The sequence below is a fragment of the Xenopus laevis genome, chromosome 3S (assembly GCF_017654675.1).
Source record: "Xenopus laevis strain J_2021 chromosome 3S, Xenopus_laevis_v10.1, whole genome shotgun sequence".
Taxonomy (NCBI): Eukaryota; Metazoa; Chordata; class Amphibia; order Anura; family Pipidae; genus Xenopus; species Xenopus laevis.
The window spans coordinates 119646549-119672950 of NC_054376.1; the positions used below are offsets into that span (position 1 = coordinate 119646549).

The 26402-nt window shown below is 39.6% G+C and overlaps 1 protein-coding gene across 1 annotated transcript in view; it reads left to right on the forward strand.

Annotated features, from left to right (window-relative positions):
* Positions 1 to 26402, forward strand: part of diaph1.S (diaphanous related formin 1 S homeolog) — a 172559-nt gene that overhangs the window by 132659 nt on the left and 13498 nt on the right. The window contains exons 19-26 of the mRNA XM_041588777.1: positions 13097 to 13192; positions 15586 to 15680; positions 17353 to 17454; positions 18399 to 18638; positions 19746 to 19875; positions 20032 to 20156; positions 21314 to 21478; positions 21996 to 22131. Coding sequence (XP_041444711.1) covers positions 13097 to 13192; positions 15586 to 15680; positions 17353 to 17454; positions 18399 to 18638; positions 19746 to 19875; positions 20032 to 20156; positions 21314 to 21478; positions 21996 to 22131 — 1089 coding nt within the window. The remainder of the gene's footprint in view (positions 1 to 13096; positions 13193 to 15585; positions 15681 to 17352; positions 17455 to 18398; positions 18639 to 19745; positions 19876 to 20031; positions 20157 to 21313; positions 21479 to 21995; positions 22132 to 26402) is intronic.

Consider the following 26402-nt stretch of genomic DNA (forward strand, 5'->3'; position numbering starts at 1 on the left):
ACAAGCTGCTGTGTAGCCATGGGGGCAGCCATTCAAGCACAGGATACACAGTAGATAACAGATAAGTACTACTATAGTTTATATAAACAAGCTGCTGTGTAGCCATGGGGGGCAGCCATTCAAGCACAGGATACACAGTAGATAACAGATAAGTACTACTATAGTTTATATAAACAAGCTGCTGTGTAGCCATGGGGGCAGCCATTCAAGCACAGGATACACAGTAGATAACAGATAAGTACTACTATAGTTTATATAAACAAGCTGCTGTGTAGCCATGGGGGAAGCCATTCAAGCACAGGATACACAGTGGATAACAGATAAGTACTACTATAGTTTATATAAATAAGATGCTGTGTAGCCATGGGGGCAGTCATTCAAGCACAGGATACACAGTAGATAACAGATAAGTACTACTATAGTTTATATAAACAAGCTGCTGTGTAGCCATGGGGGCAGTCATTTAAGCACAGTATACACAGTAGATAACAGATAAGTACTACTATAGTTTATATAAACAAGCTGCTGTGTAGCCATGGGGGCAGCCATTGAAAGCTGAAAAAGCAGAAAAGGCACAGGATACACAGCAGATAACAGATAAGCTCTGTAGTATACAATGGGATTCTTCAGAATTTATCTCTTGTCCATTGTGTATCCTGTGCTTGAATGGCTGCCCCCGTGTCTACTGTGTGTAGATGAACCGCACCGCTCACCCTTCTTTTGATGTTTCCTGCCCTGGTTGTGCAGATCTCTTTAGACGGTCGGCACTCATCAGTATAATGTAGAATATTTAAGAGAATTGCACAACGCCATGTATGTTGCAGGTGGAGAGCTTACCCTTTGTATTTAAAGTGACCACCTGTGCATCAACGTTTCAGGGGGGATTAACCCTCCCTTCGTCAGCATCCTGACGAAGGGAGGGTTAATCCCCTCCCCAGTAACGTTAATCCCCCCCCGAAACGTTGATGCACAGGTGGTCACTTTAAATAAAATGGGTAAGCTCCATACATGGCATTGTGCCTTGTGCAATTCTCTTAAATATTCTACATTGCCCCCATGGCTACACAGCAGCTTGTTTATATAAACTATAGTAGTACTTATCTGTTATCTACTGTGTATCCTGTGCTTGAATGGCTGCCCCCATGGCTACACAGCAGCTTGTTTATATAAACTATAGTAGTACTTATCTGTTATCTACTGTGTATCCTGTGCTTGAATGGCTGCCCCATGGCTACACAGTAGCTTGTTTATATAAACTATAGTAGTACTTATCTGTTATCTAATGTGTATCCTGTGCTTGAATGGCTGCCCCATGCTTACACAGCAGCTTGTTTATATAAACTATAGTAGTACTTATCTGTTATCTACTGTGTATCCTGTACTTGAATGGCTGCCCCATGGCTACACAGCAGCTTGTTTATATAAACTATAGTAGTACTTATCTGTTATCTACTGTGTATCCTGTGCTTGAATGGCTGCCCCCATGGCTACAGATGTCGACAGCACCAGCCATAGATCACTTTGTTTAAAATGCCTTTATTGAGACATGGGTTTCTGACCCCAATACACTTGGCAACGTTTCAGACCGCCATCGGTCTTTTATCAAGCTAAGACCGATGGCGGTCTGAAACGTTGTCAAGTGTATTGGGGTCAGAAACCCATGTCTCAATAAAGGCATTTTAAACAAAGTGATCTATGGCTGGTGCTGTCGACATCTGTAAATTGTGAGTGAACGGACACATGGTGGAAACCGTTGGACGTGCATCAGGTCCTAAGAATTGGGAGGCACAGGTGCTGACTGAGAAATCTAATTGATTGCCCCCATGGCTACACAGCAGCTTGTTTATATAAACGATTGTAGAGATTCTGAAGGAAACACACCGGTGTAGGGCAAGACTACATTATATTGTAAGACACTTTCAGTTTTTGGTGTTACTGTGCCTTTAATTGTACAGTAAACATTAATTGGATTTTTCAGATTTCCTTCAAGGACACATATAGCCACGTATATTTTACTGCATATTATGGGGCCAGTCTTCTGTACTTGTGTATGGTGTAGGCAAGGGAAAGATCAACTAAAACCCGACAAAGCCTTTATTTATTCAATCAGGTACATGTAATCACGCCTAACCAATATTGTATGGAGAGAAGAATTAGTAGTTGGAGAAATAATGATGTTTCTGTGTTACAGCTCAGTAGTAACCAGTTTCTGGGTGTTCCCAGTGTGATCCCCAAGTTACCCCGGTGGTTCATTTCTGTTCCAAAACTCGCTCCTTATGTGAAGTAACAGCAGGCGCCATTCCACTAACAGAGACAGGGCAGCATCCGGTGATATTCATGTTGGTCTGAGGCGGGTAGATAGAACTCCAGAGCTGCCCCATGTGTGTAGTAACAGGCCATCAATTTGTATGTCAACACCGTATAAGGACCAGGGCACACGCTGCTATTTCGGGAGATTAGTCACCCAGTGATAAATCGCTTCTTCTTCGGGCGACTAATCTCCCTGAACTGCCTCCCTGCTGGCTAGAATGTAAATCACTGGCGGGGTGGCAGTCGAATCCATTCGGCTTTCCGAAGTCGCCCGAAGTTTGCTCATGAGGCAACTTTGGAAAACGTAGAGCTCCGAGTGCCATCCCCCTGGTGAGTTACATTTTAGTCAGCGGGGAGGCAGTTCGGGGAGATTAGTCGCCCGAAGAAGAAGCGATTTGTTGCTGGGCGACTTATCTCCGGAAATAGCAGTGTGTGCCCTTACCCTAATGTAGGATCACGCAACAGAAATATATGGTGGCAAAATATTTGCAGTTTAACGCTGCTGCGCTTGTGTGCTTTTCTACTGTTTTTTACTGTTTTTTTACTGTTTTGTACTGTGAGGCAACTACCTCAGTTATGAACCAGTCTCTGATTCAGGGGCAACCTAGATTCTTCCAGCTGCAAATCCTCAAACAGCTTAGTGCGTGTTTATCTGAGGGGTGAAACGTTTCATAGTTGGCTCTGGGGGTGCAGCAGAGAGAATACCCATACAATTAGCAGCAATGAGGGTCGTAAAGCAACTTTCCAGTAACAAAATCACGTAGATGACAAATAATACTTGTATAAACAACGCTGGTGCTTTTATATGATGGCTGAACTCCTCTGAGAGGTCTTATATCTTCCTAATGTTGGCCATACACAGGGAGATGTCTCACCAAACGAGCGGATCTCTCGCCAATATGCCCACATTGAGGTGGGCGATATCAATCTGATCTGAACGATCTGATCAGAATGGAGGGAATACGGGGGGTCGGATTCTGCCTGATCAATATCTGGCTAATTTTCGGCCAGATATCGATCGGGGACGCCCGTCGGATGGCCCCACATGGGCCAATAAGCTGCTGATTTGGTCTGTCAGCAGCTTTTATCGGCCCATATATGGAGGCCTTTAGGTACAGAAAGCAATATAATAGCCAGGGGCTGATATGTGAACAAAGCTACTACATTTTGGGGCTGATTCATCAAATATTGAACTGGATAATCCTGGAGGACTTCCAACTGTTTCTTACTTTACCCATTTATTTTAGGGTCAGGACACAGAGAGCTGGCTTCCCTTTCCCAGCTCAATTGACCTACACTTAAAAGTACAGCTTGTGCTCTAGTGCCGGTACATGGAGTGGAGACCGGCCTGAATGGCTGCTTTTGTGTTTTTGGGCCGACCTCTGCTCATACCTGCACCAAAGTAGATGCTGTACTTTTAAGCGGGGATACTTGGACCTGGGAAAAGGAGCAAAAAAAAAAAAAAAACAACACAGGCTGAGAGCAGCAGAGTCAACACTCCATGTGCCCTGGCCCTAAAAAACCTTCCCAAAAACATTGAACATGAACATTTTCCTGACCCTGAAAAAAGAATTAAACTGACACATTTATGAAACCAGATAACTGTCATGTCAGTGTATGTGAATGTGTTTAGCTGATATTGCAGTGAAATTGCTGTTCTGTGTCTGAGAGCAAGCATTTGGGCAAATTGTTATAATTGTTAACTCTAAAACCGTAGGCAATGTTTTAACGAGTGATAACTTCTTTACTGGTCTGTGGGAATCACTAATAGGTTCATAAAGGGGCCCCAAGGCCTTTATTTTTATTTTCAGCCTGTTGGCTTATTGGTTGCTACTTGCAACTCCCATGAGCATTTTTGCGCTTGTATTATTATTATTATTATTATTCTTTATTTATATGGCGCTGACATATTCCACAGAACTTTACAGAGATTATACATCAGTCCTTGCATCAGTGGGGCTTATATGTCAGACGAGTACACGGGGGTTTAATAATAAAAGTATCAAATACTGGTATAGTCTGGTGTAGCAGTGCACCAATTATAGTAAACGCATTAGCACATTGTTGAATCTTGCAAGTTATACCAACATACGCTGCAACTTTTGGAGCAAACATTTTATGCCTACGCATCATCTGCCACTTGTTATGTCCCAGCCCCTGCTCTGGGTGCACCAACAATACTGTTTGTACTCATAGATGAGGGCACAGACAATGTATGATCAAGTAATATTGTAACATAAACTTTCCTACCAGTTCCAGATCCTCCAATCACGAGGTTTCATGCAGAATTGTAGCACATTTTGCCGAAGGCCTCTTGCTCCTTGACTCTGTTCCCTCAACACACTTTGTGGGACATTCACTAAGATTCGTAGTTGCGCTGGCGTCCACTTCGCCGCACTTCGCCAGGCATAGTTTCGCCAGCACTCCGCAAATTCACTAAAATCCGAAGTTGCGCTCAGGGGTAGCTTAAGGTTGCAAAGTTGCGCTAGCGATGGTTAATTTGCATATTCAAATTTCAATGGAGGTATATGTAGCAGCACTACACAAGCCTGGGAAACCTTCAAAACATCAAATAAAATTTTTATTTTTCCCTACACATGTGCCCACTGTATAGTTAAGGTGCCATGAGTTAGGAAATGTAGGGGGGAAGGGGGGGAGCCCCAAAAAATGTTTCGATCTTTTTCAGCCTATCGCCCATAATATAGAAAAAACGCAAGCGTTTTTTGGGACTTAGTAAAATTTTTAACTTTTTTTGAAAAAATCCCTATCTACTCTATTGCGCTTCGCCTGGTCTGAGGTGGCGAAGGAAGTCTAGCGTAAAAGGTAGCGTTCAAAACAATGTGCGCGTTAATGAATTTGCGTAGTTACGTCCATTGCGCAAATTCGCCAGGCATAAGGGTGCTAAGTTACACTAGCGAAGTTACGCCAGCGTCCGTTAGTGAATTTGCGAAGTAACAAAAAAAACCAACACTAGCGAATTGACGCTAGCGTTAGGCGCTTCGGCGCATAGTGAATTTGCCCCTTTGTGTTTCATATTGGGCTTTTATGACTTCTTTTTGCCCAAAATGGCACATGAACAGTCCTTTTTTTTCATTTACTATGCAGGTTATTTATCAAAGGTCAAATTTGTTATGTGATTTTTTTAACAACTTGAATGGGAGGTTATGTTTGAAAAAAACTCGATCGAATAGGAGCGACCCGCAAATCCAAATCGAATTCGAATTGAGTTTTCCTCCGAAAATGAAACTTGAATGTCAGCAAGGCAACTAACAACTTTAAATGGTTCAACGGACCTCTGCCATTGACTTCTACGTGAACTCGGCAGGTTTTAGGTGGCCACGTATCGAATTAGAACTGTTTCCAGGGTTGAGGTGTGATAAATCTTGAATTCAAATTCGATTTGGTGGTTTTAAATTCGAAATTTTGAACAACAAAAAAAATATGAAAATTCTAATTTACCTTTCGAACCTTAGTAAATCTACAGTTAGACCCATAAGGCACTGCGTTTTCATCCGACAGTCGGATAAATGTAGTTCTTACCTTCTTTAGAACAGGGGTTCCCAACCTTTTTTACCTGTGAGCCACATTCAAATGTAAAAAGAGTTGGGGAGCAACACAAGCATGAAAAAGTCCCTAGGGTGCCACATAAGGGCTTTGATTGGTTATTTGGTAGCCCCTATGTGGACTGGCAGCCTACAAGAGACTCTACTTGGCACTATAGTTCATTTTAAAAAATCAAAACTTGCTTTCAAGCTTGGAATTCAAAAATAAGCCCCTGCTTTGAGGACCCTGAGAGCAACATCCAAGGGGTTGGAGAACATGTTGCTCACGAGCCACTGGTTGGGGATCACTGCTTTAGAACATCCGACACGTTGCATGTGTTTTGACGCATAGCGACATGTCAACTCCAAACGCGTCGTGGAGTTCTAGTCTTTGAGTCAATTGTCCAATTACTTTTGAACCCTGAAATGAAGTGATATTGTTAAAAAAAAGGCTTTAGGGCTCTTACAGACGAGCGTTTTACCTGCGCTCCCCTGCGTTCTGGTTTGATGCGTTCAGCCGCAGGGGAGCGCAGGAGAAGACGCACTGAATTCTTTACAATGGGGCTGTACTCACACAGACGCGTGTAAGCGACAAACGAAGGAAAAATGCAACATGTTGTGTCCCAACCTGCGTTTGTTGTTTACATGCGTCTGTGTAAGTACGGCGCCCTTTGTAAAGAATTCAGTGCGTCTACTCCTGCGCTCGCCTGCGGCTGAACGCATGAAACCGGAAGCAGCTCAAAACGCTCGTCTGTAAGAGCCCTTAATCCCTTACAATTTTATGCAATTTTTTTGTTCAACCCACTGAATTAAAGCTGAAAATCTGCAGTTCAACTGCATCTGAGTTATTTCATTTAAAATTCCTTGTGGTCATGTACAGAACCAAAATTAGAGAAGAATATTGTCTCTGTCCAAAGATTTATGGGCCTAACTGTGTGTGTTTTTATTACACCTGGGGTGGAAGGTGCAGTTTTTAGTTCTAAAAATCCTTTTATTGCCTAAGGGCCCTATAAAAGAATTTTATATAAATTTATGACCGGGCTCTAATCACTGTACACAACAGTAATAGTGTTGTTTTTCTGTTAACCATTTTGCACATCATTAAAACCTACTTGCAGGTTAAATCCCTTGTGCTATTTTTTTTTGTTGCTATTATTTATTGTCTCCTCCACGGGTTTGTATCCTGTGTTTTCTGTAATTTTTATAAATACTTTATGAATGAGTATTTTGTACAAAAACCCGGGGTTCCTTTCATTTTATCTACAACTTTTTCATAGGAAAGTCCATTTTTCAGTTCTGCCTTGCAGTACCCATTTTTGTCCGCCAGATGAGCGCAGTTGAGCTACGGTCGGCTCGGATTACCGCAGTGAGGTCAGCGCTCTCTGATTGGTGGGCGCGTCAGCTGACCTTTCTGTAATCAAGGCAACGGCCCAGCCTCCCTTTCCACCGAGCTGCTTCACCCCCCTTCCTCTGTTCTCCACCCTGTCCTTTCCTCTTGCGCAGTGATAAAAGGCAGGCGCCATGTTTATTGTAAAAACAATGAGCTCTGCCTGGAATTCTTCCGGCCAGAGAGGCTTCATATTACCTCACCATCTGCTGCTTTTTATCAAGCAGTTTCCTCTATATTGTAAATCCACACGCTTGTTTGTGTCAAGCCTTTGCGGCCCTCTGAGCCTCTCTCTGTCGCATTTTCCTGAGTTATTTCTGCCTCAGCACAGAAGGACTCGATTGCAGACTGTAATAAATCACCTGACATTTGTACATACACTAAATACTGTCTAAATAAAGATATTACAGCTTCAACTTTAACTGCCTCTCCTGGCACTAAAATTGCTTCACACGATGTCCCCCTCACAATAAAATCATTCCATGCTGGGCACGACATATATAATAAAGTAAAAACCTGTGGCAATAATTCCCCCAATCAAATGAAACCTTATTTATAAATAAAAGTGGCCTTAATATGCTTTTCACCGCACCAAAAGGATATATTTTATAGGCAGACACTAGGCCTCTGTAATGGGGCAGGGAACAGGGTCATTCAAAGTATTTTTATGGCAGATTGAACCAAAAGGCTCCCACAGTCCTAAACAAAGAATCCATTATATTCTATTGACCAGAATTGTTCCTTACATTCCCTCTTTCAAAAGTGACACAGGGTCAGTGCTCTTGTTTTGAACTCAGCCCCCAAAATGGCACCCAGATATTCATACCTCCCAACTGTCCCTTTTTCGGAGGGACAGTCCCTCTTTTGACAGCTCCCTCATTTGTACTGGAAAGTCCCTCTTTTCTATACACTGAACAGCCAGAAAAAGAAACAAAGTTTCTCACTTAATTGGCTTATAACAGAGAGCCCAGAACAGCTAACAGGTGCAAATAAGATACTTTGTAACAATTTTGAGACACAAAAACACAGCTTAGATAAGGAGAAATATTTTCAAACTTTCATAACCTGCCAAATTTTGTAAAACAAACATGGTAATTAGGGGGTGTGGCCACAGAAAGGGTGCGGTCAAAAAAATTGCTGCGCTACGTGCGGGAAAAAAAATTTTGTCCCTCTTTTTACTTCCAAAATGTTGGGAGGTATGGATAGTTGATGTACTTCTATCCAGGCCCGGACTGGCAATCTGTGGGTTCTGGCAAAAGCCACAGGGGCTGCTGTAAGTTGCCACAGACAGTTACTGTTTATTGGGCTGGTGCGGGAGCTGTTTGGGCCTCTGTGTACCTGAAATGGCAGGGCCTATTTTGATTCTCAGTCCAGGCTAAGGGTTGCCACCTTTTTAGGCCTTCCTATATATTTATCTTTATTCCCTATTAATAACATTGGGATCAACCATCATTTTTACCGGCCAGACTGGTACAACACCGGCCGGGTGGCAACCCTAGCCCAGGCCTGCTTCTATCTGAATCCCAGGGAATGGCAAATAAAATAAAAAAAATCCCTGTTATTTTTGTAAATGTAAAACAGAGCCTGTACTTCATGCGTATGAGCAGCAGGCTGTGCAATTGAGCTATTTTTGGGGAGATGGCTGTATTTTTCTATATACTTTTTGTTTTCTCCCAGCTGCAGGCCATTTTAAGCTCCTGCTCTCCATTTTGTGCGAATGACGCAGATATGTTAAAAACAAATTTCACAGGGAAGCTGCCCAGAGCAAGTCGGCTTGTTTTTTTTGCTGAGTTTGCACAGGAAAAGCCGTGGTGTTACTTATAAACGATAGATTCCTGATAAAATAGAGGGGCACGGGAGAAATGTCGGTGCATCACAGATAGGGTTGCCACCTTTTCTGGAAAAAAATACTGGCCTTCCTGTATATTTATCTTTTTTCCATATTAAAGAAGGACTAAACCCTAAATTTGAATAGGGCTAAAAATGCCATATTTTATATACTGAACTTATTGCACCAGCCTCAAGTTTCAGTTTGTCTATAGCAGCAATGATCCAGGACTTCTAACTTGTCACAGGGGGTCACCATCTTGGAAAGTGTCTGTGACACTCACATGCTCAGTGGGCTCTGATTGGCTGTTGAGAAGCTAAGCTTAGGGCTCGTCACTAATTATCCAGCAGAAAATGAGCTTCCCTGGCTGTAATATAAGCTGATGCTACAGGTTTGCTGATTATTAAATTCTGATGCTAATTGCACTGGTTTCTGTGCTGCCATGTAGTAATTATCTGTATTAATTACTAATCAGCCTTATATTGTGACATTTCTATTCTATGTGTACTGTATATTGTGAGTGGGTCCCTAAGCTCAGTAAGTGACAGCAGCACAGAGCATGTGCAGTGAATCAGCAGAAAAGAAGATGGGGAGCTACTGGGGCATCTTTGGAGACACAGATCTTTACTGCTAAAGGGCTGTGGTTAAGCTTTAATAACTTTGGGATCAACAATAATTTTTACCGGCAAGGCTGGTAAAATACCGGCTAGGTGGCTACCCTAATCACAGATAGAAGCAGCACCACCATAATGACATGCATTTACGCTATATAAAAGCAAAATGGTGTCGAAGACTGCATTTTCATTTTTTACGTTGCAGCAGGAAATATCCTGACTTACATAAGCTAGTCACATTTTCAAATTTTATTTTCCATGGGAAGGATTTGCAAATGGAACTGGAATGGTTACAGATATGGTGTTAAAATGAGAAATGCAGTTGCTTTGCAAATGTTCATAATTTTGTGTAAAATCATTCATCCCCTACCTTTGTTACTCAAACCAAAGAAATTAAGCCCATTATAATGTGCATGTGAGAATTGTACAGGTATGGGATCCGCTATCTGGAAACCCGTTATGCAGAAAGCTCCGAATTAAAGAATGCCTGTCTCACATAGACTCCATTTTATCCAAATTTCTAAAAATTATTTCCTTTTTCTCTGTAATAATAAAACAGTAGCATGTTCTTGATCCAAACTAAGATATAATGAATCTTTATTGGAAGCAAAACCAGCCTATTGGGTTTATTTAATGTTTACATGATTTTCTAAGAGACTTAAGGCATGAAGATCCAAATTACGGAAAGATCCATTATCCGGAAAACCCCAGGTCCTGATCATTCTGGATAAGAGGTCCCATACCTGTATTCCCTGGTAGTCTAGAAATCTACCATAACACATGACAAAGGGCGCTGGTGGACTATAAGAAATACAAAAATGTGTCACATCGTGTACAAATATAAAAGTATAAAAAATATATAACGATTATTATGAGATTCTCTATTACACAATAAACAGGCAGCATGTTGCTTAAAACTCCCAACAGGTTACATCAGCCAGTGCTGGCTTTCTTAAAGGTTATAGCATAACATTTGTGAAAAATTGGGTTTTTTGTTTAATGTATCCGTGGAAAAAGCACATTTTCTCTTGCTTTGTCAGAGTAACTGGAGAGTCTAGATCAGTATTTCCAAAACTCTGGAGCCGATACTTACGGGGCCTGGAGCAGTGGCTTTTTTTTTTTTTGACAACTAAATATTTGTAAAAGCACAAGGTTCACAGTATAAACATAAAGCTTTATTATCTGTACCCTTTGGAGTGTGGATCATTTAAATAATACATTTATAACAAACAAACTTGATAATAAGTTCAGTCCCTTTTTTGTGTGAGTACGAGGACATTTCCTTTAGGCAAGATTTGATCACTTTGGGCAACTGCAAGGATTTCCAGATGTCCATATTTAGCTATCCACACATCAACAGTCTTTCCGGCACCTGTCAGTCTTAGGAAGGGATCCTTCCGGCTCCCTGGTTAGACTATTAGTCTATTTCTGAATGGCTTTTGTCACGTCCTGCTGTAGGGCATTCCCAAGGGAAAAGCCCACACACATTTCCTGAGAGGATGAGAGATACTTGTACACATCTGTGACCTTACTGTTGAAGTGTTGAATCTGTTTTTTAGCTCTCGAGGGCTGCCAATTGAATTATCGGCATCTTTTCATGGTCGTGTAATGTTCTCTCATAACAGAAGAGTAACCATTGTGCCATATATATTGTACCTCTTTATAATCTTCTGAATAAAACTCATCACCCACAGGGAAAGAAGCTTTTAGTAATAGACAGTCACTACCTCCCCAAAAAATAAATACTGTATACATAGGGGCAAATTCACTAACCGGCGAAAATTCAACAGCGATGGTGTTGCGCACATCACAACACTTTGCCAGGCTTAAATTCGCCTGGACAACTCTAATTCACGAAGATCCGAAGTTGCGCACAGGGTACTGAACGCTGGTGAAATTACGCTCAGCAGTTCGAAGTTACGCTAGTGTTGGCTAATTAACATATGGCGTGCAGTTAAAGTACAATGGACGTATATGTTGCAGCAAATACATTACACTTCACAAGGCCAGGGAACCTTAATAAAATTATATAAAGTTGTTCTAATGCCCTACACATGTGCCCACAGTATAGTTTAGGTGCCATATGTTAGCAAATGAAGGGAGGAAGGAGGGTACCCCAAAAAAAAAAAATTACGATCTTTTTCAGTCTATCACCCTTTAAGTAGAAAAAAACACCAGCATTTTTTTCAACTTTTTTTTGAGGAACTCCTATCTACTCTATTGCACTTCGCCTGGTCTGAGGTGGCGAAGGCAAGTCTGGCGATAGAGGATTTAGTGAATTTGTGTAGTAGCGCTCTTTTACCAGACCGAAAATTTGCCTGGCGTTAGGGTGCGAAGTTGCGCCAAAGTGTATCTTCTTGGCGAAATTACACCAGCTACCGTTAATAAATCGGCCACTTCGCCCTTTAGTAAATTTGCGCCATACAGTAAATGTATGATACTGATAAATGAGTCAAGGATGATCAAGATACAAAATTAGCAAAACCTGCAGAATAATGTATTCAGCACAGTTCAAAACTTGATTTATTTAGCTTTACAATAAGAAGCTGTCTGCACTCTGTCCCAGGAAGGAGTCGGATAAGGTGTCTGGCAGGAAAAGCATTGGAACAGCAATACATCAGTCGATTGTTTCTCCATTAATATGTTCTAAATTTAAAATGTCATTGGGGAATTTAAAGCATCCTGTTCCATATGGAAACCTCTGTTGTATAATGCTGCTTCCAATTCTCCAGTATTGGAAGCATTTTGTTTTTGTGTTGCTTTTATACTCAAATCAATAGATCACATACCACAGTTCTTTTGACTTGTATTGAAATATATATATATATATACCTATACATAATTCAAGTGAATAGAGATGATTTTTCTAACACTTTGATAGATATGCCCATTGGAGTGTGAGTCACTTTTTCAGTTCAACTAAATGTATCCATTTAGAACAGTTTATAGGGTCGGCGACCCCCTCCCAGGGCTGCTTCAGAAGGTGAAAAATGCTTTACACTGCAATATTAGAAAAACTGTAGCAAATAGAAAGTCATTGGAAAAAGTCATTATTTCTGGTGATCTGTCTGAAACCAACTAGTTGTTTGAAGGTGAACCGCCCCTTTAATCCATACTAATTTTGGGTAATTGCTATGGGTTTGTGCACTGGGGGAAATCTTCTTACTATTTCTTCATAAACCCACATGAGCATAACATTTACCTTACTAGCACCCCAGAAGGGGGTGATTTCACAGGGTGACTTTTGCAGTAAAATTAATTTCTAATCAGCTGAATTTTGTTTGCAGCAGTTGTATAGGTATGCGGATGTCATTGTCTTAGAAAACAATAAATACCCGGAGGATCAGCCTCCTTCTTTAAGTATCATTTCTGTTCCCATTGTTTTAGTTCTTATAATCTTATTTTTGTCTTCTAGCAAAAAAAGGTGAAGAAGGTGATGACAAAAAAGCTGTACAGAAGAAGAAAGCAAAGGAACTCAAAGTGTTGGATTCCAAGACAGCCCAGAACCTGTGTAAGTCCTAATCCCAGAGATAATTAGCAGTCTGGGAAGCTGTAACACCATAGATCACTAAAATCAGAATTAAAATGACTAATTTTGGTTATTTTTGTAAATTATTTTAAACGTCCCCCATGGTTACATCTATGGCATTTGGTGAAATTCAATACACCCTTTAAGTTGTGGTATAATGGGTCTGCATTCTGTTACACAACTTTATGGGGCACATTTACTAAGGGTCGAATTTCGAAGTTGAAAAACTTCTAAATTCGACCATCAAATTTGATACTTCGGTAGTCGCAGTATTTTTTCCGGGCATTTTCGATCAAAGTAAAAATCATTTGATTGTTCGTTACAAACAATTTTTTTTTTTAAAAAAAAAATTTGACTTCGAAAAACTTAGCTAAATATTAAGGTTTAAGGTGGCGAAGTATTGAAGTCGAAGTTTTTTAAAGAGACAGTACTTCAATTTTCGAAGTCGAAGTTTATTCAAATCGAATTTTGGCCTATTCTATGGTCGAAGTACCCAAAAATTACTTCGAAATTCGCAGTTTTTGAATTCGAAAATTCAATTCGACCCTTAGTAAATGGGCCCCTATGTTTTGTGTTTATTCAAAAATGATGCTGTGCAAATTGGCCTGACACGGGAGCATTCATGAACTGCTATACTTATCTCAGTAGCCCCAAAAAAAAGTGCAAGGAAAAGCAACTGATATCAAACGGCCACTAATACTAAATGTAAACTGATTTAATATGGAATAACATTTGCACATTTTTTGTGCACATTTCTGAATATTCGTTGATTCTGTTTGACTTTAAATTAAAGAATACTCTTGCTTTCTGTACCCCTCCCTACTTTCCCCTTTTTGTTAAAATTGCAATAAAGAAAGAATTTACAAAAAAAAATTAAAGAATGCTACTTGCTCACAGTAAGCGCTAGTTAATAGCCATTTCAGGGCTGCCATGCTGGGGGTTGTCGAGTTTTATTTATTAGGTACTACTTTGTAGAGGTGACAAAAACATGTGCTATTGCTTTAATAACCGTTTCAATTAAAGGAAAGTAAACCTACATAGTCGGGTTCAAGGCGGAAAAACACTTGCAGAGCATGTGCAATTGTACCGTTATGTGTGTCCTTTACTGGTGTTGAACTAGCCATACACATTAACATCTGCTTGTTTGGCGAGGCCAAACTCGGGGTTTCACGCTGAGGCCAACGATTGTATGATAATGGGACAGGATTTCATCAAGTGCAGACGTGATGTTTGCCCAACAGGATTTCCAAACCTGCTCAGTATGTGGCTGATGTTTGGCCAGGAATATGTTGGGGAGGGCCCACACACCAGCAGATGAGCTGCCAGCTCGGTCTTTAGGGGCCAAATCGGCAGCTTAAATCCACCCACATATAGCCAGCTTTATTAGCAGAAGTCTATTGGAAATAAGGCAACGGCTTCATCATTGAGTTTATAGGTTAAATTAGTCATGAAATATTATACACAAATATCGATTACATAAATTAGTTTGAGATTTAGCAGAGTTTTACAGATAGCATGCTCTTAGCATCACAATGATCATCAAAGCACAAAAAAATTAAATGGTTTTTTTTTTAACATCAAGAACTGTATGTCCAACTTGCAGCCTTTGTACTACAACTTCCAGCTTTCCACCAGCAGCCAGGCCTACAGTTGCTCAGCAGGAGGAAGCACATGTCATGGGTTGGACAATGAGCTAATTTTTCATGCTTTTTCTTTAAAGGATATCTAACTTGCTTTCGGTAATTTTATCAGAACCTCTTTTGAATGAAATAGAAGAAGTCAATAACCATGTATGCAAAAACAATATGCAAATATGTCCTGTGCCGTGTTTCTCAGTTGCAAATATGCTACTGGCTCAGAAAAATTCAGGAAACAAGCTGTGCAGTTACTAATAACGGAAAACTGAACAGAGAAAATCTTATTTATTGAAATGAAGAGCGTGAATACATTTGGGGCATCAGAATTTAAATATGGGATCTAAGGCCTAACTCATAGCTTTTTTTTTTAGGAGACGCAGTGCCATATTGCATCTATCCAGATGCAATAAGATACTTGACTCCATACATGCACTAAAATCACTGGTTTGGAAATAATATACATGCATTTTGCTGTCTTGTAAAGTACTTTATGAGATCATTGCATATAAATACATATTTAGAGAAAATCTGTAGTGGCACTGAATTTGATGCACAGTTAAGGGCAAACGTTTTACTGAAAACCTTGGCACTGTAGATTTATTATACCCCTACTATACAATAGCATCATTTATATTCCTCAAACTCCCCCTATTTAGCTGACTCAAACAGATGCTGATGGTCTCCCATGTTAAATATGTTTGCACAATATTTACTGGTGGTTTTTTTTTGCCTTTGCAGCAATCTTCCTTGGTTCGTTCAGAATGCCGTACCAGGACATCAAAAATGTCATCCTAGAGGTGAACGAAGAAGTGTTAACTGAATCAATGATTTCAGTGAGTACAAAAAGCCATTATTATGTTCTAGTGTCTCTTGAGAGGGTGATCTGATGATGTTGTGTCATTTGTCCTGTTGGAAGAAGCTCTAGTAGAAGAGTTATGCACATTTAGTGCACCATTCGCCAAATCAAACATCGGTTGCTGGAATATAAAAAAAAAAAACTGATTGGCTGCCCATAAAAATTAGCATGTGAAAATGATTACTACGCAATCATCAGTATACATTCTAAAACAGATATTCAATGTAAAATCAGTTCGCAAAGATCGTTCTTACCCAAAAACTAAATTTTTTGGAAACTGCAAAAGAAACAAAACATGATAGATATGAAGGAATTACCTCTATACATTACTTAATAGCTGTATGGATAAAGGCTTCTAGCAACAATGCCTCCAAAAAATGCACCCTATTTAATTTGTTTTTACTACATATTGGCTTGTGGTGTTTGGTTAGTGATGGTCGCATTTGCGGTGTTTTGCTTCGCCGAAAAATTTGCAAATTTCGCGAAACTGCAAAAAATTAGCTAAACGGCGCAGGCGTCTTGTTTTTTGACATCGGCGCCCGTTTTTTGACGCCGGCGCCCGTTTTTTTTTGACGCTGGCGCCCGTTTTTTTGACGCTGGCGCCCTTTTTTGACGCCAGCATACGTTTTTTCGGAAAAAAAATTTTGACGCCATCGATTTTTTGCAGCGAATTTTCGCGGGCGTTTCGTGAATTTATTCGCTGCCGGCGAATCTCACAAATTCGCCACGAATTTGCGCCTGGCGAATAAATTCGCCCATCACTAGTGCTGGTCTTAAGATATACAGTGAACATTTTTGTAAGGAATCCCAGGAGGACATTGGAATCTCATTGTTGGTCTTTGGCTGTAGCACAAAACAGAACACTCTAGATCTATGTCTTCTCCACCTCCAACCCTGTAAAAGTGTTTACTGGCTTTGTGAAATTATCATGTAGAAGAAGGTTCACTGGAGAGCTGTATTTTCAAGTGATTTTAGTCCAGTTGCAAGCACAACATGTTTCGGACCTCAAGGGTCCTTCCTCTGGTGCAGTATACCCTTGAGGTCCGAAACATGTTGTGCTTGCAACTTGAATAAAATCACTTGAAAATACAGCTCTCCAGTGAACCTTCTTCTACATGATACTTTTTCTCTGGATATGGCAAAACCAGATCACTGTATGATAGAGCCACCAACTGATGCCTGAAACAGATTGTGGATTCAAAAATATTTGTCTTTGTGAAATTATGTCTTTTCTGTGTTTGTTGATTATGACAAAGTCTCCAGCAAAAGCTGGAGGCAGCCATTTCTCGTAAATGTATTGATAAAAACCTTAAATAGAACCTTAAATAGAACCTCACACAAATGTAATGGAATATTACTCAGAGTACTGTTCTGTGCAATTTTGCAGTTCCAATATTTTTTTGTCTTGTTTTCATGATTGTAACAGTTTACTATACAAGTTTAATAACTGTATGACATGGTTGGGTGCAACTTTGTCTGAGCAGGGTCCAAACATCTCCAGAGGTTTAAGTTACTGATGAACGAATATCTCCTGGTGCTTTTCTGTTCTGTTACAGCAACTGTTCATGTTCCTTATTTCAGCTAAAAAGTGATTTATGATGACCCGTACCAAGGATGCTCCTCTAACTCTACTATTTTGTTTTCTTTAGAATCTGGTCAAGCAGTTACCAGAACCAGATCACTTACAGATGTTGGCAGAGTTCAAGGATGAGTACAAGGATTTGGCAGAGCCAGAGCAGTTTGGAGTAGTGGTAAGTATTATTCAACATTGCCATCAAATATTTGTGCAGAATTATAGATTTTGGAAAGTGATTGGGGGGGGGCACAAGACACAGAGCTAAAGTTAATGTTTACATGGCTAAAGTTAATAGTCATGTCACTAGACTTGTAGTCTTGTGTTGTTGTTTGTATTGAAGCCTGTACCATCCGAACTCCCTCAGATGGTGGCAACTTTTTGCTGTGGGCATCACAAGAAAGCTGTAGAATGCAACTGTACCTGAGTAGCTGGTTAGCCTACGTGATTTAAACCCTCATGTCTGTAGAAATGCATTAAAACAAATACAGAAATGTTATGAAAAATATAGGCAGATAAAACTCTTGTTTCACATTTTCAATACTGCGGCTACGTTAATAGCGAAATCCTGGAAACAAAAGGAGACTCCTAATATACAGCACTTACTCCAACAATTGGAATTCAGGGAACATATGGAGAGAATGATTGCAAGATCATTGGAGTCCAAACTCAAATGTAGCCAAATTTGGGACCCATTGCGCCCTCTATGACTCTTGTGAGGTTATGCCCTCTGCCATTGCTGCTTCTGGTGGTAGTTGGATTATGGGGAATAGGCTACATACCCTGTTACCTTACCTAATATGCCACATATGCCATGTACTACCTAAGATTTTTCTTTTATTCCATGACGCCTTTATATTGCTTTATTTTACTTTCTTTTCTTTTTACTTTTCTTCCTTCTTTCATGTACCAAACAGTTTGCATATTGTTTGTGTTTAAATGTGCTTTAATTATGTACAATCAAGTTAAGTGTTTGTTCTGAACTCGTTTTTTACATAATAAACATACAAGTTTAAAAAAAAAAAAATATAGGCAGATACATTTTATTTGACAATATACATTTATTTTTAACAATCACCAGGAAAAAGAATACCAACACTTCTTCCCCCTTTACTCTTTCAGATGTGCAGTGTCCCCCAATTGCAGCCACGACTCAATGCCATTCTCTTTAAACTTCTCTTTAACGAGCAAGTTGAAAATATTAAGCCAGACATTGTGTCGGTGACAGCTGCTTGTGAAGAAGTGCGAAAGTGCCAAAGCTTTGCTGGTCTCCTGGAAATCATACTGCTGGTTGGGAACTACATGAACGCTGGATCAAGGAACGCTGGGGCTTTTGGCTTTGACATTAGTTTTCTTTGCAAGGTTGGAATCAAATAAGCACCTCTCTTCTACAGTATTGCATTTAAGGGTTAGAGCAGTGACATATTGCATAGTAGCTGGTCTATTCATTTGCATGACTTGTGACTTAAGGTGGCCATAGACGTAGAGATCCGCTCGTTTGGTAATGTCGCCAATGAGTGAATCTCTCCCCAATATGCCCACATTGAAGTGGGCGATATCGGGCTGATCCGATTGTGGGCCCGACAGGATTTTTTAACCTGCCCGATCGAGATCGGGAAGCCTGTCGGATGGCCCACACATGGGCCAATAAACTGCCAATACGGTCTGTCACCAGCTTTTATCGGCCTGGGTATGGGGGCCTTTACAGAGGGGCCTGTTATAGGATTATCACATCATACCTGATGGGGGCCATACACGTAGAAATCTGATCGTTTGGCGATTTCGCCAAACGAGCAGATCTATCCCCAATATGCCCACATTGAGGAGGGCGATATCGGGCTGATCCGATCGTAGGTCCTAGGGATCGCGGAGCCACATCAACGAACAGATGCGCCCGCGATCTGACAAAATTTTTAACCCTGCCTGATCGACATCTGCCCGACTTTCAACCAGATACCGGGGAAGTCTGTCGGAGGGCCCCACACACTGGTCAATAAACTGTCGGCAGCTTTTATCTGCCCGAGTATGTCTTTAGTGTAATGGTTGTCCGACTCCTTTGGTTCAAGACCCCCTTGAAGCAAGAACAACCTTTGATCAGAGGTCCCTTAGCTTACCAGAAAGTTACATACATGAAAAGCATTCATTAAGTAATAGTATATACAGTAGAACCCCCATTTTAAGTCCCCTGATTTTAAGTTTTCTCTCATTTTACATTGTTTATTTGTGGTCCCTTCTGTATATTATGCACAATACATTACCCTGATTTTAAATTTTCCTAGATTTTACACCAATTTTTTCTGGTCCCCTGAAATAATTAAAATGGGGGTTCTGCTGTATTAATTAGAATGTGCATTGTGCAACGTAGAGCATTGTGTCAGTTGTGTTTCACTTAACAAACAATTAAAACCGATAAATGGCCTGATCTGTAAATTTGAAAACAATAGCTATATCTCCATCTCTTTCTGCAAGTTAAAAGATACCAAATCAGCAGACCAGAAAACAACGCTGCTACATTTCCTTGTTGAGACTTGTGAGAATGACTACCCTGATGTATTGAAGTTTCCAGATGAGATGGTTCATGTAGAAAAGGCCAGTAGAGGTACCTTTTCCCTGTTATTTGTAATTTATTAATGTATGTAAAGGTAGTCTTTCACTTCCCAGTTGCAATATATTGTGGCTCTATAGCATTCTATACTTCCAGCTATAATTTGCCTTCAGCGCTGCACTGTACATCATTTCTTACCTTTTCTTCCAGTGTCGGCTGAAACATTGCAAAAGAACTTGGATCAAATGAAAAAGCAGATTGCAGACCTTCAGACAGACATTGAGAGCTTCCCACCAGCAGAAGATGACAAGGATAAGTTTGTAGAAAAGATGGCAATATCCTTTTTAATATATATAGCTTGACAGATGGAAAATAAAACACAATTAATTCAAACTAAAGGGTGATTTTACCACGGAAAAATATAAAGTAAAGATCAATGTTGAGTGTTATCTCAAGAAGGTCTTAAGATCATTGCCTTGATGGCTAAACTTCTTTACTAGTGGCCAAAATGTCCTATCCACCATGATCCAGTTGTTTAGGCAGTTGATTGTACAACGACCATTGTCTGAACTGATTTAACAGCATGTCCATTGCAAAATCTGCATGATTACAATTGGAATTCAGTTGGACCTTTTTTGTACCCAGCTTTAATGACTGGCCTACAGATGTTCTAGAGCAACAGGTTATTTCGTTAAATGACTGAAAATGTTGGGTGTTTTATTAAGGCTGGCATTTAGTAACATAGTAAGTAAGGTTGAAAAAAGTCACATGTCCATCGAGTTCAACCTTTTTTTTTTAATTAACTACCTATCTGCCAGTTGATCCAGAGGAAGGCAAAAAAAACCCATCTGAAGCCTCTCCAATTTGCCTCAGGGGGGAAAATTTTGTATTGCCTTTTTTTTTTTAATTCATATTCATGGGAGTTTTTTAAATCTCCCATAAACTCCCACGAGCTCAAAATTTGACCAATCGAAATGTATTAAAAAAATCTAATTTTCAAAGCTCAGGTGAATAGGATCGGCCTGAAAACTCGATTCAAGTTATATCTCCGAAAAAAAATTTGAATGTCAGGAAGGTTGCAAACAACTCCAAATTGATCCCAGGACATCTTCCATTAACTAAAACAGCAATTCAGCAGGTTTTCGGTGGTGAATAGTTGAATTTGCGTTCTTAAAGGGCTAGTGTATGATAAATCTCGAAAATCTAATTTTTTTTTTTTAAAAAACTCAAATCAAATTTTAATAATTCCCTAGTCAAATTTGACAATTGTGGGCATAAAGAAATAAAAAATTCTAATTTGAATTTTGAATTTTCACAAATCTGCCCATAAGTGTTTTTCAATAAATGGGCACCTTGTTGTTGTTGTTCTTATTGTTATCATTAGTGTTACAGTTAAATGAGTCATCTATGACATACAGCTTTTAAAGCTGAAGCCCATTCTCTCTTATTTAATACTATCTTTTTGTTTATCAACCTTGACCATTGTTTATACATATTTGTCAAGGAAGCTCAAGAACAGTATACAAAACTTTGCATGATGCACGAAAACATGCTGTCGTTGTTCCAAGATTTGGGGAAATACTTTGTGTTTGACCCCAAGAAAACTTCCATTGAAGAGTTCTTCTCAGACCTGCAGAATTTCAGAAACATGTTCTTGGCAAGTGAAAATAACATTGGCTTATTTCTGATTTTTCATCTTCTTTCTCCCACTAACAATATTCTCAGTAATTCTTTAGCGTTTCAAGTCTTGTGTGAAGCTTGGGGAGTTAAAGTTGCAATGGAGAACAAGAAAAGCAGCAACAATGGATAAGTAAAAGGCAAATGGAAGCATTGTCTTGATTTCTGGGTCAATTCATTTTGGCACTGGGAAATTTTCTCCATCTCCCTATGCTTAAGAAACGAAACTTTCTTTGTTGGGCCTGGGTCATTTAATGCAAAGTTATTTGTATACAAATGGGGATTCAGTATCAAATAGAACAAATGGGGCAATCCGGCACTCAAAGCAATACACAGGGCCAAAAAAATGAATAAATCCATAAACATTTTTTTTTTGGCCCTGTAGATTGCTGCTCCCTGAAGCAGTTATCTACTCTGTAGCACCTTTTTCCTCTTTATTCCTCACACCTACCCATCCTTAGATTACTCTGAAGATAGATTATATTATCTTCATGCAGCAAGCTCTCAAAGATAACCAGAAGAGACGGGAAACAGAGGAGAAGATGAAAAGAGCCAAACTTGCCAAGGAGAAGGCAGAGAAGGAGAGGTTAGAGAAGCAGCAGAAGAAAGAACAATTGATTGATATGAATGCAGGTAAGAAGAACATATAATACAGTATATATATATTTATATATATATATATATATATATATATATATATATATATATATATATATATATATATATATATATATATAAAGTTCAAAGTGTATATATATATATATATATATATATATATATATATATATATATATATATATATATATATATATATACACATACTCAAGAAAGGGCATTGGACCGTTACACCAGTGATCCCTAACCAGTAGCTCGCGAGCAACATGTTGCTCACCAATCCCTTGGATGTTGCTCCCATTGGCCTCAAAGCAGGATCTTATTTTTGAATTCCAGGCTTAGAGGCAAGTTTTAGTTTCTTAAAAAACAAGTGTACTGCCAAACAGAGTCATGTGTAGGCTACCAGTCCATATAGGGCTACCAAACAACCAATCACAGTCCTTGTTTGACATCTCCATGGACTTTGTCATGGTTGTGTCGCTCTCCAACTCTTTTTACATTTAAATTTGGCTCACGTGTGAAAAAGATTGGGGACCCTTGCCTTACACTAATTAATGTATGGTACATAGCAATTGGTCCTTTTTTGGGGAGGCTAAATCTTCCTTAATCTTCATCTCTGATTTCCACATGACCAGTATACTAGCCCCTCCCTTCACCCTTTGTTGTGACTGTTTTGTTAGCAGAAGTCCGTCTTTGTGATCCAATCGTTTGGCCTAGGGCCTCAAGGTCTTGCATTGCTATAAACAAGGAAAAGGCTGGAAAAAAAGCACATGTAGAATGGGAATGGGAGGAAACAGTGCATTTTTTCTAGAGAGTTTGCATTATAGAAAGGTTCTAACTCTCATAGGAAAGCTTTAAAAGTTAGCTTTTTGTTATTTGCTTGCTCTATTAAAATGAAATACTGTAGCTAAAAAAAAATAAATACCTGAAGGATGTAACAGTTGCCCAAATAGCAGAATTATTTAAATCAGAGTACTATTACTTAAATAGTTTTTTTTTTTTTGCTCCATTAATTTGGTGCATCCGATTTGGCACAGTGAATGCTTAAGATGTTGGTTACTATCAAAGCTTAAGCAGAAGAACCTCTTTAAATCTCTCCATTTAAAGGAGTTTCTTACCTTCAGTCCAAAATCCTGGATTGTAATTGCAGATTTGCTGCAGTAAAGATCAGGCAGGGGTGGACTGGTACATTGAATGTGTGAATCATTTCTTATAAGAATAGGGTGTTATTTCCATCTTGTCATTACATGCTGACTTAGATTATATAATTCACAGAATAAACCAGGTCTATTTAAAACTGTTATTTAAATAGACTAATAAAATATCCTGTTCTCTTTGTACCCAGAAGAACAAGAGCATTTATTAAAATCATACTGTTTTCCCTAAAATAAAAGCAATAGTCTTCCTGAAATCTGCAAGTTGGCTGAACTTGGAGCCGTGTAGCTTTCCTGCAGGTTCCATAGTCACCATTTAACTGGCTCTAGCTTGGGCACTATTTTTCTAGTTGTTGACAAGGGTTCCAGTACAAGCATGATATCTACTTCAGCAGGACAGTATGTGTGGATCTTTCCTCTTTTTGGCACAGGTCCCATGTTCATCCTGTACTTCTAACCTTTACAATGGCGTCCCTCCCATTCTAGCCACCTGCTGAGTTCAGCCAGATCCACTCAAATATATGAGCTGGCTGAACTGGAATAAAATACCAGTACCCATGGGCCCACATGAGTCAGTAATAATCTGGTCTGTAGTACAAAACCAAGCTTAAAGGAACAGTAACACCAAAAAAAATTAAGTCATTTTAAAAGAATGACAGTATTATGTAGTGTTGCCCTGCACTAGTAAGACTGGTGTGTTTGCTGCAGAAACTCTATAATAGTTTATATAAACAAGCTGCTGTGTAGCCATGTGAGCAGCCATTCAAAGCCGAAAAAGGAGAAAAGGCACAGGATACACAGCAAATAACAGATACGCTCTGTAGTGTACAATGGGATTCTTCAGAACTTATCTGTTATCTACTGTGTATCCTGTGCTTGAATGGCTGCCCCCATGACCACTCAGCAGCTTGTTTATATAAACTATAGTAGTACTTATCTGTTATCTACTGTGTATCCTGTGCTTGAATGGCTGCCCCCATGGCTACACAGCAGCTTGTTTATATAAACTATAGTAGTACTTTTCTGTTATCTACTGTGTATACTGTGCTTGAATGGCTGCCCCCATGGCTACACAGCAGCTTGTTTATATAAACTATAGTAGTACTTATCTGTTATCTACTGTGTATCCTGTGCTCGAATGGCTGCCCCCAGGGCTACACAGCAGCTTGTTTATATAAACTATAGTAGTACATATTTGTTATCTACTGTGTATCCTGTGCTTGAATGGCTGCCCCCATGGCTACACAAGAGCTTGTTTATATAAACTATAGTAGTACTTATCTGTTATCTACTGTGTATCCTGTGCTTGAATGGCTGCCCTCATGGCTACACAGCAGCTTGTTTATATAAACTATAGTAGTACTTATCTGTTATCTACTGTGTATCCTGTGCTTGAATGGCTGCCCTCATGGCTACACAGCAGCTTGTTTATATAAACTATAGTAGTACTTATCTGTTATCTACTGTGTATCCTGTGCTTGAATGGCTGCCCTCATGGCTACACAGCAGCTTGTTTATATAAACTATAGTAGTACTTATCTGTTATCTACTGTGTATCCTGTGCTTGAATGGCTGCCCTCATGGCTACACAGAAGGTGGTTTCTATAAACTGTACTAGAGTTTCTGAAGCAAACATACCCGTTTTACCAGTGCAGGGCCACAGTACAATATACAGTCATTCCTGTAAAACCCATTCATTATTTGGGGGCATATTTATCAAGGGTAGAATATTGAATTTGAAAAACTTCGAAATTCGAATTCAAAAAGACAAACCGAAATTAAGTTTTTTTTGGCCGAATAGGTCCGTTTTCAGCTAAATTCGAATCATAGGAAGTAAATTTCCCAAAGAAAGTCCATCAATTGACTCCAGATAGGTTTTAGGTGGTCCCCATATGCTAAAACAGCAATTCGGTAGGTTTTAGATGGCGAATGATCGAAGTCGAATTGTTAAAGAGACAGTACATGCTAAATTTACACCGTTTAAGCAGCATTGTACAAAGGGCTACATCAACACTTAGACAACTTCAAAGTTACAGGCCAAGAACCGAGACGATTGCCGTTTTGCACTGCTTTTTTCAACGCTTAATACATTTTCCCCTAAATGTTACTTTGTAAAAAGTATAGAAATGGCCAGGGAACCAACGAGCAAGGGAGACTAGTGTGTGATGTGCTTTCTATCTCCAGCTGCTGGGAAGTTTTATATTCGGATCCAGATTTTCAGAATATGGTTATGAAAATGTGACCTTTAGCAATAATTTCTGTTAAGTAGCAATCTTTTATTTTCTCAGGATTTGGCAGGAGTGGGCTAGGAATTCCACAACAGCTATTGGTGCAATAAGTGACTAAGCATATTTCGCTCTGCTCTATGTGTCCTGTGTGGGCTTTTAAAGCAGAGCTGGACCCATTTATGATCATTTGTCCCAGTAGAGACGCTTATTAAATCCGTTTTTGTGACAGTTTAGCTGAAAAGCATGTCCTAGGATACAACCGAACAAGAACTCGAGGCATTACGCTGATGTTTGCCGTGCAATGACTTAAGTACAGGTATGGGACCTGTTATCCAGAATGCTCAGGACCTGGGGTTTTCCTGGATAACCGATCTTTCCATAATTTGGATCTTTATACCTTAATCTACCAGAAAATCGTGTAAACATTAAAGAGATACTGACACCAGATTTTTTTACATCTATCATAATATTGCCTTTGAAAGCAACTTTGCCATAAAGTATTTGCCGGATGTTTTTACATTACCCGTCTGATGCCCCATGTTCCTGTATGAGGGGGCTGCCATATTATCCGGATAACGGATCCCATACCTGCACTAAGAATCTCCCAGAATTCATCTGGGAGAGCTGTATTTTATATCATGGCTCATAAAAAAAAAGTGTATTACCTCTTTAATTTATTCTCCAAACTTCAACTTTTCCAAAGAATGTGACTTGTGTATTTTGAGGATATCCTGCAGGGCCAGTTGCTGATTAACTCCAGGTGGCCTTCGTGGCTCCGGCTACAAAACAGAGCAGTGCTGTTTGGCCCTACAGTTTATACAATAACCCTTTGTTATGCACTTCATTCATGCAGCCAAAGAAGAGCCTGCACTAGTTATCTGCCCCGAAAGCCCCGTAGGCCTTGTCT